The sequence below is a fragment of the Balaenoptera borealis genome (assembly GCF_965194805.1).
Source record: "Balaenoptera borealis genome assembly, chromosome: 13".
Classification (NCBI taxonomy): Eukaryota; Metazoa; Chordata; class Mammalia; order Artiodactyla; family Balaenopteridae; genus Balaenoptera; species Balaenoptera borealis.
This window is the reverse complement of record NC_138870.1, coordinates 104,539,728-104,556,195: the sequence shown is the minus strand read 5'-3', so window position 1 is coordinate 104,556,195 and position 16,468 is coordinate 104,539,728. Positions and strand designations below refer to the sequence as shown.

The following is a 16,468-nucleotide window of genomic DNA, read 5'->3' as shown; positions in this document are numbered from 1 at the left end:
CCCGCAGATCAGGAACGTTTCATTGCCTCTCAATGGCTTTATCACCATCAGCAATAAAGTTACATGTGAGATATGGAGAAATCAGAATGTGGAGAAGAGTCTGAGCCCAACCTCAAGCCCTAAGGCTGGTTCCAAGCTCTGGAGACAGAAGCGTGGGGAGACACTGTCCCCTCCCAGCAGACAGCCTTTCCCACAGCCCAGCCCGTCTGGGCACGACTGGGGAGATGCACCTGCCGGAGAAGGCGACCGGCTGAATGTCCTCACACCCCTGTGCTGGCTGTTCGGCTACAGATGCGGTCATGAGGTTGTCACGCTGCTGGCACTGAGCCCCAGGACCAGAGTCCCGATTCAACAAAACCAGGAAACGCCAGAACAAGCCTGTGGACTGCGGACCCACAAACTAAATCAGAGGTCCCAAGGATGGGGGGATTCTACCCCCAGGGGACACACAGCAAGGGCTTGGTTATCACCCCGGGGGGGTGGAGACTACTGGCACCGAGTGGGTGGTGGCCAGGGAGGTTGCCCAACACCCCACCATGAGGAAAGTCCACCCTGGAGAGCAACCTGGGCCAAACGTCCACGGTGCTACGGGGAAGAAGCCCCAGGGATGTCATGAGAAAGTAAGTATTCAAGGAAAATAAGGATGAAGTAGAAGCTAAGGAAAGGAGGTGAGGCTGACGGGAGGGTCTGGAGAGCTCTCCACTCTGGCAGTGTGAAAGCCTACCAAGGACACTTTGAAAACAGTGAACGTTTCATTGAGATCCCACACATTTTTCTTGTTTCTCCTTTTCAATCAGACGATGTTAGAACCAGATTTGATGTTCTGGATCCAACAACTTCAGTTTTCAGAATACATCTCTCCGGCCCCGCCCCCAGTCCTTTGGCCACACCCAGACCCTCAGCCCCACCCCTAGCCCTTAGGCCTTGCCCCCAGACCTTCGGGGCACCCCAAGTCCTTAGGCCCCAGACCTTCAGCCCTGCCCCGGTCACAGCTCACTGCCCAGGGCGCCAGGATCAACGAGTGTTTTCCCAGAGAGTGGGGCAGTCGATGCCCGAAGGCCCAGAGCCGTGACAGCCGGCATCCAGGTGAACACACAGAGCGCTGGAGAGGGAGAGGAAGCAGTGTATTCAGGGGGGGCTTCCTGGAAGAGGAGTTCTCCAACACTGGGGTCAGGGCATGTTCTGGAGACCAGTCCAGCTCAGGGTTCCCTCGCTGCATTCAGCAGCACTGTGGCGAGTTACCGTGCAAGGGACCCCGCGGACAGCGGGCTATCGAAGTGAGTAAGACCAGGGCATGCACAAGAGAATGGGCACACACATCACATTCCCACGAAGGGAGCCCTGGGGTGCCGGCCCCGGGCTGAACTCTGCCAGGCCAGCACAGAGGGATGGAGAGGGCCACCGGGGCAGGAAAGATCGGCTTTGTGAGGCCCTGAGTGACGTGAGCGGGGAGGTGGCGAGATGGGGAGGAGAGGACTGGTGCCGGCTCCATTCTAAGGGAAGCCGTGAGTGGGGATCTCCCGTCGGCCAGCCTGGAGGCAGAGGGGCCACCGAGGACAATGCTGACGTATGCAGGAGGGACTCGGGTGACGGTGGGGAAGACAGACCTGGAGGATGGCTAGGTGTGTTCTGGAGAAGGAATCACAGGAGGCTGGGCACAGGGACAGAGCTGGAGGCTGCCCTGCAATGCAGAGGCCCTGGCGAAGGCCAGGCAGGGCAAGAGGAGGCTCCGGGGTGGAAGAGGATTCAGGGCCAGACCCTGGGCCGAGAGTTTGGGGCAGGCGGAGACCTGAGAGAAGGCAGGCAAAGGCCGCAGCAGAACAGGGTGCCAGGCCCAGCTGGGTGCCCCGTCCTCTACTGCCTTTGCTTTGTGCTGACCGTCCAGCCCCCCACTGGGACGCAAGCCCAGGAGGCCACGGTCTTGCCCATCTCTGTGTCCCCAGGCTTCCTAATTCCTCATCACACGAGCAAGCTGAGGCACAGACGCCAGGGGCCGGCTCTCCACCGTTCTTGCCTCCAGCACACTTAGAAGGAGGGCCAGGTCCCCAGGTGGGACCCCACAGAGGTCAGCCCCTCCACGGGGGAGGCCGACTCCACAGCAGGTGACACACCAGGGCCTAGGACCGGGAGGCGGGAACATCGTGAGATGAGTGGGGTCTTCCCCAGGGGACATCTCACCAAGCGGCCACTGTCCCACCAGGCCTAGACCCACCATTCCCGAGGACGCCGCAGGCACGCCAACTTGGAGCTGGGCCTCCCGAGAGCCACGAGGACCAGGGGATGCCGGAGGAGTCCCGCCGGCCTAGTTGGAGACAAAAGTGATTCCACACTCGACTCCTGCCAGCCATTGGAATAAATAAGTAAACGTTACAAAGCCTGCGGGAGCCCTCCACCACGTCTGCGGGGTGAAGGAGAGATGGGGCGGCTTGCCCAGATCTGCTGCCAGCTGCCGAGCCGTTTCTGGAAAGCCCAGCCATCAGACAGCTTGTGCTGCCTGCTGGGAGCTTCAGTTAGCGCCACTCCAGGGCCCAGATCTGGAAACCGTGGGGAGGGGGACATGGAAGGGGGAGCAGGCCATTGCTGGACGCGTCCCAGAAGCCGTGGGAGCCCTGGGGCAGCCCGGGCAACCCGAGCTCGGCTCTGGGGTTCACGGATGGCGTGCAAGGCTGCCTGCAGAAGGGGACAGCACCAGGCACTCTCAGCCCCATGTGCCAGCCCCGGCCCGAGAGGACAGCCAGTGACAATCCCCCAAACAAATAAAATCCAGCAGATCCAGCGGCCAGCCCCCTCTGCGACCAGCATCCGATCGATCCCGCTCACGCAGGAATCCTGACCCACATCCTCCTCGTCAACCAACCTCCTCCCCAGCACTCGGCCGGCACCCATGGCTCTGGGTGACAGGTGGCGTTCTGTAGAGGTCATTAACTCCAGAGCACCACATTTAATGCAAAAATGAGCCCTTGTAAATCAGCGCAGCTGCGAAGCTATATAAAGAAATGGGGATTTTAATGTTTTGATTTTCTTCCCATTTCTCGTGCCACATTATCATAACATTTTCCCGTAATCACGCCCATAAAAGTCACCTGAAAATACTTCATGCCACAAAAGCTGATCTCCATATTTCCTCCCGGGGATGTCAAGTGGCAGGTCCTGAGCGAGAAATTCCAGGGCGGAATTCAGCCCAGACGCCTGGTGCCGAAGACCCGGCCAGCTGAGTTGTGGCACACAGCCCCCGTTTGGGGGGCGCTGTCCTCTGGGCTCACTGCAAAGAGTGAGGTGCCAGGGGAGTCCTGGAGGGCGTGGCCCCTCCTGGCGGTGTCGGGGGCTGGGGGGAGCACCAATCAGTCTGGCTGGCTTCCAGGGGCATAACCTCCCCCAGCTCGCCGATCCCTGGGCGCGGAGTTCCACTAATACAAATCCCACAGGCAACCTATCTTTATGTAGTTGAAAGAAACACACAGCACATCTTCTCCGGCCAGAAATTCATCAAATAAAAAACACAGTAGGAGAAAAAAGAAAAAAAGGATGAGAAATAAACTTCTGAATGTCATCACTTCATTAAGTTTCCAGTATTTCCAATTTCACCTCCTGGAAAACCCCAGAAATCAAATTTGAACAGCAGGAAAGTGGCATATTCTAATCTCTCTTAAATATGCAATAAATTGTATTTATAAGGAAAATGCAGCATCAGAAAGCCTACGCTTCTTTAGTATTCTAATGGATTAAAAAACAATTCAGAAGTTGTTTGTAATTTCTTCTCGTAGTTGCATGAGGACTATTACATGAGATTTAACTGAAAGCTACCATTCAATTTTGATGAGATTTATTTGAAAAAAAAAAAAAAGTCAAAAACAGAGTCATATTGCCTCTCGCACCCTGCTCCCTGGTACTTTAAAATATAAGACTTTCCTCCCACCCACCGTTTACATGCCAGGAGCAGCTGACCACCAAGCCCGTCCAAATAGGAGACGTGCAATCTACGTGAAAGCGTAGCCTTCTCCGACTTCGAATTAAACACCGCGCACAAGTGTCAAGTCAAGGCTTAGTGTCCTAAGGCAGCCACTAGCTCATCATTCTCTCCACCTCCCTCACAGTTATTACAGCCAGTATGTTGTTAGACTGCATCTTCGGGGTCTCGGGGCTGAGCACAGCACACAGGCAAATCACTCTGGTTTCGCCAGAGCTGTCCCACTCCATCCAAGAACCAGGTCGAGGCAGAACTCTCCTCTCCAGGTATGCTAAGGGGAAGACGATCTAAATCAGCGTTTTCCAAGCCATGAGGACAGAGGTTTCCCTAGACCAGAAAGAAGGAGAGTTTCAATTTTCTCATCGGAGCTCATCACCTCCCCAGGATAAGTCTTTAACAAGCGTCCATCCCTGCTGTAATGGGAACGTACACAGAGATGGAGTCTGCATCTCTAAAGAAAGCCATCAAGGGCCCCCTTCCTCTTTCTGTTTCTCCTGGCAATTGTTCCCCAATAGGAGAAAAATGACAAGGCTGTGTCACTATAGCAACTAACTTAATTGGTGGACTGCAGGTCTTTCTCCAGCCAGAGGGTGGAGCCCATCTCCTTAAATATGAATCTCAGCAGGCGGCAAAGAAGGGAGGGCTTTCAGGGGGCCAAGAACAGTAGAACACCCCTAACCGAAAACGAGGCCAAGAAAGATTCCAGTCTTCTTCTAGCAGCGCCAGTAAGTGAACACCTTTTGTGCTGCAGAGAAATGCACAGATTTAATAGGCAGGATAACTGAATCCTGTATGACGCTTATCAGTCTCCCTAACTAATGATACGAATAGATCTGCTCCAAAACACAAAAACATTTTGGGTAATAAAAATTCTTACTGATAACAAAAACAATTTACAGACACGGAGGCTAACTATTCTTCTTCATCCCAGATATATTGGAAAAGAGAATGAAATCACAGGAACTGTTCCATTTGCATTTTATTCGCTTTATCAATTCTAAAAATAAGAAGTTCTTTTTTCTCTAGGACTGATGTTCCAAGCTATCAATTATTATTATGTCTATTTCGTATTTTAGTGCAGTGTTTTAATTCCTCCAAGTGCATATGTCTATTTTGTATTTTAGTGAAATGTTTTAATTTCTCCAAGTGCCTTTCTGGTGTAACGGGGTGTGTCCAGAAACGTTATCTTATTGTCAGTTATTCCATTCCATGGAGATGGAAACAACCATAAAAATGTGGTCAACCCAAGCTTCTGCTATTAATGATTTCTGCCATTCTGGATAAGACGTTTTTTTTTTTACCAAATGTCCTCGTCCTGGTGGGAGAGCTGTTTCCAGAATGCCAGGGAGGCCTCCGCAAAGCAGCCTGAGTGTCCAATGGGATCTCAGGTTCCACCAAGTGTCTGAGCAGCGGTCAGGCCTGGACCGCCAGCGAGAGCAGGCAGCAGTCTGGCAAAGGTGTGAGTGTCAGGACAGACACAGCGGGTCCCCCTTCAGGTTCAGGAGGTGCTGGGGTGGGGGGGGGGGTGGAGTGAGCAGAGACTGCACACAGAAGGTGAGAGAGGAAGGCCCTGGCTGGCGCACCTGGGGTGGGAAGTGTTGAAGCCACAGGGCAGGGCGGAGGTGTCATGTACTTAACAACAATTAGCAGTTACTCCTCTCCGTACCCGGAGGGCTGCCTCCCTAGCCAGCCTGTTGTTGCCGGGTTCTCGCCTTGGCACCAAGGATGTTGTCCCCAGAGCCGGGGAGGGACAGCAGCCTGGGGGCTTGGGGCACAACAATCCCCTTCCCAAACACTGCTGGATGAGCCCCCCTCCCGTGCTGCCACCAGGAAGTGCATTTAAATGACACCTCCTGGGTGAGCCCCGAGTTTACCTGCCTTTCACCTGTTCCCCATGGCCAAGGAAGCCGGCGGAGGTTCTGCTCCGGAACCCTGGGGATGCTGCCCCAGGGCCCCGAGATGGCCGCGAGGCGCTGGGGAGAGGGCACAGACCTGGCTCAAACCCCCAGAACCGCCCCCCTCCAAGCAGCCAGCACAGGAACGCGTTCAGAGGGGCAGGCAGGGTGCAGCCGGGATGGCGGTGCCAGTCTGGGCAGTCGGGCTTGCGGCCCCACGGGGAATCTTCCCGCTCGGAGACCCCTCCCCACGCGTCCCCACGCGTCGCCAGCAACTGCAGCGAAATGCACAACCCGGCTGAGACCAGCAGCCCGACTCCTGCTCTGAGCACCGGGTTTCCCCCGCCATTCCGGGAGGATGGGGGGGGGGGGCTGGGCTGTCCCAGGACTCCGCGACCGCGCGCGCCCCGCGTCTCCACGGCCCGCCGCGGTCCCATTTTGGAGAGAGCGAAGGCTCTCGGGCTGGGAGCTAGGAGGCCGAGGGCTGCGAGGAGAGAGGCTCCGCGCCAGCCTCTCTCTCCCTCTCTCTCTCTCTTTTTTTTTTTTTTGTAAAGAATCCATATTTTTCCATCGCCCATGGCAATTCTCCATGACAGGTGTTCCTCAGCGCCCGTCCTTTCCTCCCGCTGGGATGGGAAGGGACCCGGACCCTGTGCCAGGCGGTCGGCGGGGGAGCCCACCAGCCCGCGCCATCCCGGCCCGGAGCCTGTGCCCGGGACGCTGACCACTCCCCACCCACACAACCAGCCGCGAACCCGTGTCCGGAGCATTGACCATCCACCCCCACCGCAATCCCTAGGCTGTGCCCAGCGTCCCACCAGCCTCCATTCCCCCAGCCCCCAGCCTGTGCCCCGGGCGCAGCCCACCCCGACACACCCAGGCAGACCCCGACCCTGCTCCCGGTCCCCCAGCCCCCATCCTGTGCCCCGGGCGCCCACCAGCCCGCGCCACCCCAGCCCCGAGCCCGTGGCCCCGCGCCAGACCCACTGGTTCACCGGCTCGGGTCCCCGGACCCTACTCGCGAAATGCCGGCGGAAGCGGCGAGCCCTCTCCGGACACCCCAGCCCTCACTTCTCTTTTTTAGGAAAACGCCGGCGAGCCTGCTTCCCGGGAAGGCAGAAGCTCCAGCCGCGCGTCCTAGCCCGAGCCCCGCTCCTGCCCCAGGCGCCCCGCTCCGGACTCGGCCGCCGCGTCCCCCCGCACGTCCCCCGCCGGAGTGTCGCCAGCGGAAAGCTCAGGGCAAGGCGCTCCACCGACAGCCCAGGCAGCGCTGCCCGCCCGCCCCGGACCTGCCGCCGCCTCCGGAGCGCGCGGCTCGTCTCGGCCGGGAAGCCGCCGGCTCGGCTCGGATCGCGGGCCTGGGCCGGGAGTGGCGGCGGCACGCCGGGCAGCCGCGGGCATCGCCGCGCAGGGACGCGCCGCGCCACCCGGGGCCTGGCGCCCGGGCCCTGCCCCGGAGTCGGAGGAGGGAGGCTCAGCGGTGGCGCCGGCCTCCGAAGTGCCGGCCCCTCGCCCTCCCGGCCCAGCGCAGGACCGGCGGGGACCCGGGGGACGGCGCGCCCGGAGCTCGCAACTCCGCACGGACTCCGGGCGGCCCGCGGGGCGCCCCGCCGGAGCCGCGGCCCGGAAACGGGCAACGGGGGCCGGGGCCGGGACTGGAGGGCCGGCCGAGGACCCGGGCCGCGCGGTACTCACTGCAGTAGGCGATGAGCAGGCTGGCCAGGATCATGAACGCCCAAAAAGTTGAGGACATGCTGGGCAGGGCGGTCGCATCTTGCCGGCTGCTGGTCCTGGGCGATGGCGCCATTGAAGCCGCGGCGCCCGCGCGGGGGGCAGCAGCGCGTCTCAGCAGCCGGCCCTGCCCGCGCCCCCGCGCCGGCCTCCACGTGCGGGCCCCGCGCGCGCCATCCTCCGCCGCCGCCGCCGCCGCCGCCGCGCCCGGGCTCCGGCCCACTGCGCCCTGCGCCGGCCCGCCCCGCGCCGCGCCCGCGCCCGCGCCCGCGCCCGCCGAGCCCGGGGACGCCGGCCCTGCCGCTCTGGGCGTCGCTGCGCGCCCGGGCTCGGCGCGCCGGCCACCAATGCGAGGGGCGCGCCCGATGCGCGTGCCCGGCGCCGCGGGGGCCCGGCGCCGCGGGGGCCCTGCGGGGGCCCCGGTGCTGGCTGGGGAGGCCGGCGGCGGCGGAGGGGACGAAGCGCCGGAACCGCGCCTCTGGATGGCGACAGAGACGGCCCGGCGCGACCGCGGCCTGGGCACCTCTCGGGGAGGACGGGCCGGCCAGCGTGAAGTTTGTGGACTGGGGCCGTGTGGCCCGCAGGCCCTCGGCGCCCACATCCTTTCCCCGCCCCTGCCTGCAATGCTGGGTCCCAGACCTTGCCTGGGCTGGGGGTACCGGAGTTTATTCCACGTATAGGGGGCTTTGGACCGTTTCCCCGGATGGGCCTTGTCATCCCTGTTCTGGGTTTTTTGTTGGCGTCCTCAAACCCCTGGAGGGCACAGCGTTGGACCCGCGCAGAGTCAGCTGAGCACCCAGGAAAGGCTGCTCCTTTCCCCAGGCCGGGCACTGCCAGGCCAGAACACACGTCCCAGGAGCCCTGTCCTCGGCCCTTCTGCAGCGCCTCCACCTCTGCCTACCGTCCTGGCCTTGGTGAGCCTCTCCGTGCGCGCCATTCACAAGGGTCCAGTCTTGTGTCTCTAAATTCCCCACCCGGGACTGGTCTCCTGTGTTAATGCCGAGGATGGAGAGAGTGCATCCTCTGAAGTCACTTTCCCCATCCCCACTCCTCCCTCTCCTGTCCCCTCAGCAAGACAAGCTCCCAAGTCCAGGTGCTGACCTGATGGTCCAGCTACCCGGGGGCCGGGGAGGCTCTGACCCTGCGGTGCCCAGACACACCGTCCACCTGAGCACTGCCTCCCTGCCGATTCGTGGGCACGCCATAGAAAGGCATCCTTCCCAATTCAGGGGGTCTTCCGGGTTCTGCATGAGGAAGGGGAGCTGGGGACCCATGAGGTCCTGTTGGAGCTGGGGACCCTTTCTCAGGAGCCACTAGAGGGCCTGGGCGCTGATTGAATAGCTGGGAGAAGCAGAGATGGAAGAAGGTCACTCACGTCCCTCCTTTCGCCTGAGTCCTGGCTGGGGAGGCCCCTGAGGAACCCGGGAGCCTGCCGTGAGGGGACGGCTCTCCCAGGAGCACGCACACGTGCACATCACACACATGTGCACACAGCATATACACACATTTACACCACGCACACGTGCACATCACACACATGTGCACACAGCATATACACACATTTACACCACGCACACGTGCACATCACACACATGTGCACACAGCATATACACACATTTACACCACACACACAACATACGTGCATATACGCACGCACACACACACACACACAGCGCGGGAACCGAGCGCGCAGAGAGCAGAAGACTCTGGCCAGGTGGTCCGTCTGGACCCAGGGGTCGGCTCCGTGGGCGCCTTGGCCAGGGGCTTGGGCAGGGCTGCTGTTGTAATATGGTTGTATCCAGGCTGATTTTCTTCATAAATTTTCTGGTCCTGTTTCATTACAATCCTCTGACTTCCCGTCTCAGTGTCTTCCCAACTGCAGCTGCCCGTCTCCCTTGGCTGGCGGGGAGGTGCTGCAGAACCTGGACCCCTGAAAACCGGGGCGGGGGTGGGCGGGCGCGAGGGCAGGACCCCTTGTCTCCTCTGCCTCTGGCTCAGGGAGGGGCCCCTCAACCGGAGTACATGGAGCCACCATGGATGCCTGCATCACCTTCACAATTCATTCATTTGATTTCAGCCTTTCATCCTGTTAAAAGGATGTACCTTGTAAAAATGTTACACCTTGCATTTCACCCTGTGCATTCTGAACTCCTGCTCTGGACATTCATTTACTCAACGTCAATTTACTGAGCACCTACGAGATGCCAGGTGCTGGAAGAGGGAAAGTGGACCAGGCATGCACTTTCTGTCCCCTGGAGATGTGTGGCTTATTTAGGAAACCAGCCACTACAGGGCAGTGTGGCCGGTGCTGTGAAGGGGGGAGGGCCGTTAGAGAGCCCGCTGGGGCAGAGGAGAGGAGAGTTGGCCCAAATCAGGTTGTGGGATTCCATAAGGGCGTCCCAGGGAAGCTTCCAGTGGTTTTCAAACATTTTTGGTGCCATCCTTAAGACACACACACACACACACACACACACACACACACAGAGGCACACAAACACTTGAAAATTTCACAGAACAATACTTATACCCTCAATACTCTCTGATATGTTCGATTCTATCCTAATTCATTTCTTAAAGTGCTGGTTGCCCACCCAATAATTTTGTTTACTGTAATTTTCTTTGCTTGACAAACACTGTTCTGTAGAGACATGTGGTCCGTGTTGAGCTTGGGAGGATAAATCGGGGCTGTCCTGCGAAGGATGCAGGAGATGGTGGGTGGTGGATGGTTGGGGAGGGTGCTCTGAGCAGCGGGAGGGGACACGCTGAATGAAAGAGTCTCCTTCATCCTGAAACTCAGGCCAGGAGACTTTTGTGGCCGCAATGTCAGGAGTTTGACATGTATTAAAAAAAAAGAAAATTCAGTGACACTTGTTGAAGACGGTAAGGCAGACTTTATTCAGGACCATCATGATGTGTACAGGGACCACTGGGATAGGATTTTGCAGTGGGGGAAACAGACAGGGCTCTACCCTGCCTGCCGCATGGGTGAGTGGACATTTATGGCCAAGGAGCAGGTGAGAGTCAGTGGATGCAAAATGACTAAGAGGAAACATCAGGGGTGGGGTGGGGGGGTGCTTCTGGCGAAGCCGACCCAACAGGATTCTTGCTGCAGGCAGGCCAGGTGGTCAGAGGTCACCTGGGGGAGCGGGGGGAGGATAAGGAGCTTGGTCAGGTATGCGGGCGGTGGTTCTGAATAAACAGACTTAGCAGCGTTCTTGCTAAGAGTGGATCCTACCAGGAAGTAGGGCCTAGAGAAGGTTCTGAAGCCTGACTAAAGATTGCTCTAGCAAAGAATCTTTGTCAGGTGGAAAACTTTAGGAAGTCGGAGTGGATCGACTAGTTCATGCCGTGTACTGAAAACTTCTACCAGAGAGAGGAAGAATAATGGAGTCCTTGGTGCTTATGACTCGGAATCCAGGGACATGGAGAGTCGGAAACACAGTGAGGCCGGAAGGGGTAAGGAGGTGGGAAAAGAGACAAGATTGGGGCCTCCTGACCAGAGGCCAATGATCCTGATCTGATCACAGTGGCACAGCTAGGGTGCAGCCCAGAGGTAGGGGCAGACACTGGTGGTTCCTGGAGGCCCCGTGAGAGACCGAGATGGAAACTGAGGATGGGGATGAGCAGAGCCCTGAATTCTGTTGCTAGGCAACAGAAAGCTCAGTTCTGGATCCAAGCATACTACCCAGTGACAGTTTGTTGTTGTTGACTGGCTGGTTTTGATTACTAGCCAGAACTGATAGAACCTTAAATTTTGAAACTCGGGTGAGTTTATTAGAGAATCACACCACCACCTTCACTTCAAGCCTAGGAAACGAGGGATGTAGGCGTTCAACCCCGAGGAAATCCTTGGGTCTCACCCCTCATCAAGTGGATAGTCACAGGGCTGCTGAGACCTGGCCCGGGGAGGGGTGCCCTGCACCGTGGATGGCTCAGGTGGCCACGGAGGCAGGAATGGACAGACCCCGTAGAGGAGGCGTGGCTCGTGAGGGTGGGTCACCAAGGCATTCCTTCCAAGTCTGGGCAGGAAATCTCGGCTCCTCTGAGGGATAAGTGTGCCTCATTTTCCCTGCTCTGCTTTTGAAAACTTGAATATTGGTTGTGGCTTTCCCATTCGCTTTTTCTCCTCCATACTGAATGTCGTATTTGTCACTCAGTCGTGGGCTGCCAGGCTCCTCGGTGGCTCCCAGAGCTCCTGAACTGAGCAGGATGTTTTAACCGGGTGAGATGGGATGTCTCCACCGGGACAACGGGGAGGGGCTTTGTTATGAAAAAGCAGGTCCTCTCTTGTGAAGAATACACGTGAGTCTAGGTAGCCGGCAGCTCAAGGGCTGGACCGTGGTGGGCCTGGCTGCTCTGGAAACACGGCCGGTTTCCCTCTGAGCGCTGGCACCCTTGTCTCCCGTGTGCGTTTGGAAAGACATCACCTCCAAGGTGAGCGCAGGGGAGGCAGGACAGCAGTGAGTCGGCAGCAGGTGTACAAGTCCATGTGAGAGGCGGGCTGGCTGCTTCTCTGGGAGAGAGAGGCTGAGGGGACACAGGTGCACTCAGGAGCTGTTCAGGAGATGGGATTGACCGGCCATGGGAAATGGGAAGTGGGGGACCAGGATGGACGTGTCCCGAGTGACTCCAAGATTCTGGCTAGAAAACTGGGAAGAGGGCAGCGGTGTCTCCTTGCAGACGGCAAATAAGTGAGGTCAGCCGCTTCCTCTGTGAGCTTTCAGGCTGATGGGGAAGCTTCAGCCCAGAAGGAAGCATCAAAGGGCAGAAGATACAGAAGCAGGAGTGGGAAGTTTAGGCAGGTGCAGGCTGTAATCTCCAAGGAGATGGAGAGCAACATGGTGGAACTCTCAGTCCCTGGAACAGTGCTTTCCAGGGACTTGGTAGAGGGAATCTGTGTGTCATTTTTATGAACAATTATCCATTTTATTGATTCAGTCTTAATAATGATAAGTGGTGCTTTTTCTGTACTGTGTGCCAGGCTCTATTCCATGTTCTGGGCAGGTAGAGATGGTTGACTCAGCCTTCAGGACCATCCCCTGAAGCACTCCAGTCCTGAATTTACAAGTGGGACAGCTGGGGCAGGAAGGAGGTAAGGGGATTGCTGCAGTATTTGTAGCTGGTAAGGGCTAGTAGAGGCCGGACCCAGGCAGTCTGACTCCAGACAAGGTGCCTTTCAGCACTGTTGCTCCCCTGCCTCTCGTTACTCAGTTAAGTTCACTTATAGAAAAATTTGTAAAACGGACAGATAAGCAAAAAGAAAATCAAATGTTCCTTCCTTCCACCACTCAGTTAACCACACTTGGCATTTTGTTAGTAACTTGTACACTTGTGGCACATTCGCCCCATAGATCTTTATTTTTCCTTATTTTTGTATCAGCTTAATTGAAATATAATTTACAAACCGTATGATTCACCCATTTAAATCGTGTATAATACAATAATTTTAAACACCTGTGCAATCATCACAATCAATTTTAGAACATTTTTATCACCCCCCCAAAAAAACCCCAGACCCTCTGTTACCCCAGGGCCCTCCATACCACCCTGGCAAGCCCTAGATAACCACTAATCTACTTTCTGATTTATAGATTTCTTTACAGATTTGCCTAATCTGGACATTTCATATAAATGAAATCATGTAATATGTGGTCTTTTGTGACTGGCTTCTTCCTTTTAGCATAATGTTTTCAAGGTTCATCCATGTTGTAGTCTGGCATCAATACTACTCTCCTTTTAATGGCTGAGTGATATTCCATTGTATGGCTTGACCCCTTTTGTTTATTCATTCATTAATTCATAGATATTGGGTTCCTTCTGCCATTTGGCTATTACGAATAATGCTGTTAGTCACATTATGAACAAGTTTTTGTGTAGACATACGTTTTCATTAGTCTCAGAGACATACCTAGGAGTGAAATTGCTGGGTCCATAACTCTTTAGTAAACAGGCTCTTTATATGTAGTGGACGTTATTTCATGGCACCACATACTCTTCCAGAACATTGTTTCCATGCAGTCTGAAATTCTGTAATGCATAAATACCACCTTTTTTTTAATCAATCATTTTTTTTGGACATTTTGACTGTTTCTAAGCATTTAGAAAGCACTTAGACTATTTAAGAATTTCAGCAATGAACACACTTGTACTTAAATCATTTCCTGTAGTTATGGTTATTTGTAGAAAAATATTGTAGAACTAGAATTGTTAGGTCAAAATAAGGACACTGGTTTAAGGTCTTGCTATATATTACTAAATGAATTTCCAAATAATGTTATATTAATTTACATTCCTCCAGACAGTACCTGACAGTAACCATTTCAGTCAACCCATGTCAGCCTGGTTATTATTATTGACTCAAGTAACTTGGACAATTACTTACTTGATAAAAAGTTCTTATTATTTTTTCCATTTGCATTTATTTGCTCTAATGAAGGTTAACATGTATATGTCATTTTAACATCTTTTGTGAATCAACTGTTTATGTCCTTTGCCAAGTTTTCTCCTGGTGTTTTGTCTTTTTATTATTGATGAGTAAGAACTCTTTTAACTTTGCAATTAATTTCTTTCAATTTTTTGAAATGTAAAAAATACAGAAAGGTATAAATAAGACAAGAACAGGTATTACCAGTCTTTCACATATATTATAAATCTTTTTTTTTTCAGCTGTTGAATGGATCATGGGCCGATTTTTCCATTTGTAGTTTTAAATATACTGCCAACGGGAATATGGGTTTTCATCTTTTGTATCTTTTGATATTTATAACAGCTTTACAGAGGTGTATTAGTCAGGGTTCTCCAGAGAAACAGAACCAATGAGAGAGAGAGGCAGAGAGAGAGAGAGAGAGAGAGAGAGAGAGAGAGATTGATTTAAGGAATGGGTCATGCAAGTGTGGAGGCTGGCAAGTCCAGAATTTGCAGGACAAGGCAGGCTGGAGACCCAGGGAAGAGAGGATGTCAGAGCTGGAGTCCAAAGTCCATCCAGAGGCAGAATTCCCTCTTCTTGAGGGACATCAGAGTGTTTTCTCTTAAGGCCTTCAATTGATTGGATGAGGCCCACCCATGTAATGGAAGGTCATCTATTTTCTCAAAGTCTGCTGTTTTCAATGTTAATCATACCTTAAAAATAACTTCACAGCAATATTTAGACAGGTGTTTGACCAAACAACTGGGCACCATAGTCCAGCCAAGTGGACATGAAATTAACCATCACAGGAGAAGTAATTGTCATACAATAAATAGCACACATTTGAAGTGGGCATTTTTAATAAATTTTGGCGTGTGTGTGCCTGTGAAAACATCACCACAATCAAGAGAAAGAACGTATTCACATCCACCTCCTGAAACTATTTCCACTGGCCCTTTGCAATTCCTCCGTCCCACACCTCCCTGCCCAAGTCCAACCATGGTTTCTGTCATTATACGTTAGTTTGCATTTCCTAGATACCTATAAAAATGGACTTATACAGTATATCCTCCTTTTTTTCTGGCTTGTTTCACTCAGTAAAATTATTTTGAGATTCATCCACGTTACTGAAGAGATCAATAAATACTTCATTCCTTTTTACTGCCAAGTAATGTTCTGTTGCATGGATACAACTGTTTTTCATGAATTCACCTGTTGATGAACATTTGGGTTGCCTACAGTTTGGGCTATCACAAATCAAGCTGCTGTGAACATTCCTGTGTAGTTTTTGTATAAGCACACGTTTTAATTTCCTTTGGGTCAATATTAAGGAGTAGAATGGCTGGATCATATCACAGCTACAAACTTAACTTTGTATGAAATGGTGAACTCTTTTCCAACATGATTGTCCCACTTTACATCTGCACCAGCAGTGTATGAGAGTTCTATGTGCTGCATATTCTCACATCTTGGTGTCTTTTTTGTCATCATCCTATTGGGTATAAAGCAGTATCTCATGTGGTTTTATTTTGCATTTCCCTAATGCCTAATAATGTTAAGAATGGGCTTATTTGCATATGTGCAAATAAACATTTCTATGGAAAGTACCCACAATTTTTTACTGAGTTGTTGGTTTTCTTGATTTTTGATAGTTCTTTATATATTCCAGACACAATCTTTTATCAGACATGTAATTTGCAAACATTTTCTCCCAGTCTATGATTTGCCTTTTCATTCTCCTAACAGTGTCACTGAAGTACAGAAGTTTTAAATTTTGATGAAGTCCTGTACATCAGTTTGCTCTGTAAAGTACATATTTTGGTGTCCTATTTAAGAAATTTTTGCCTAGCCCCAGACCAAAAATGTTTCAGGTATGTCTTCTTCTAGAAGTTTTATAGTTTTAGGTTTTTTATTTAGATCTATGATTCATTTTGATATAATTTTGTACATGGTGTGAGTTACACATACAAACTTATGTTTTTGAATATGAATATTTCAATTGTTCTGGCACCATTTGTTCGAAAGACTATCCTTTCTCCACTGAATTTTCTCTGCAGCTTTGTGAAAAATTGGCTGACAGCATTTGCGTGGCTCTATTTCTAAACTCTCTACTCTGCACCACTAATCTATTTATCTGTCTTTATGCACTGATTTGATTACTGTAGCTTTACAGAAAGTCTTGAAATGAAATAGTGTTAGTTCTCCATTTTTTTCTTTTAACTTTTGTAGATTATTTGCATTTCCATATGAATTTTAGAATCAGTTTAGGGTGTAATTGTCAACTTAACAGTTCTGAGTCTACTGACCCATGGACACTGTGTATCTTTCCACTCAGATCTTGTTTAATTTCTCTCAGCAATATTTTGTAGTTTTCAGTATACAGGTCTTCCCACCTTTTGCCATATTTATCATATTTTTGGTACAAAATGATATTTTATTAATTTTCAAAATAATTTTTATTTCAATTTT

The 16,468-nt window shown here is 52.9% G+C and overlaps 1 protein-coding gene across 4 annotated transcripts in view; it reads right to left on the bottom strand.

Annotated features, from left to right (window-relative positions):
- TAFA5 (TAFA chemokine like family member 5) overlaps nt 1-7,800 on the bottom strand; it is a 221,415-nt gene extending 213,615 nt beyond the window's left edge. For 2 of the 4 annotated variants that reach the window (XR_014233543.1, XR_014233544.1), the window contains exon 1: nt 7,558-7,798. Coding sequence is in view for 2 of the 4 variants with exons in the window: in XM_082351461.1 (XP_082207587.1) it covers nt 7,558-7,669 (112 nt within the window). In the remaining 2 variants the exon portion in view is untranslated. Of the gene's footprint in view, nt 1-7,557 lie in introns of all 4 variants that reach the window. The other 2 variants (XM_082351461.1, XM_082351462.1) reach the window with 2 other exon arrangements.
- Between the last annotated feature and the right edge of the window lie 8,668 nt (nt 7,801-16,468).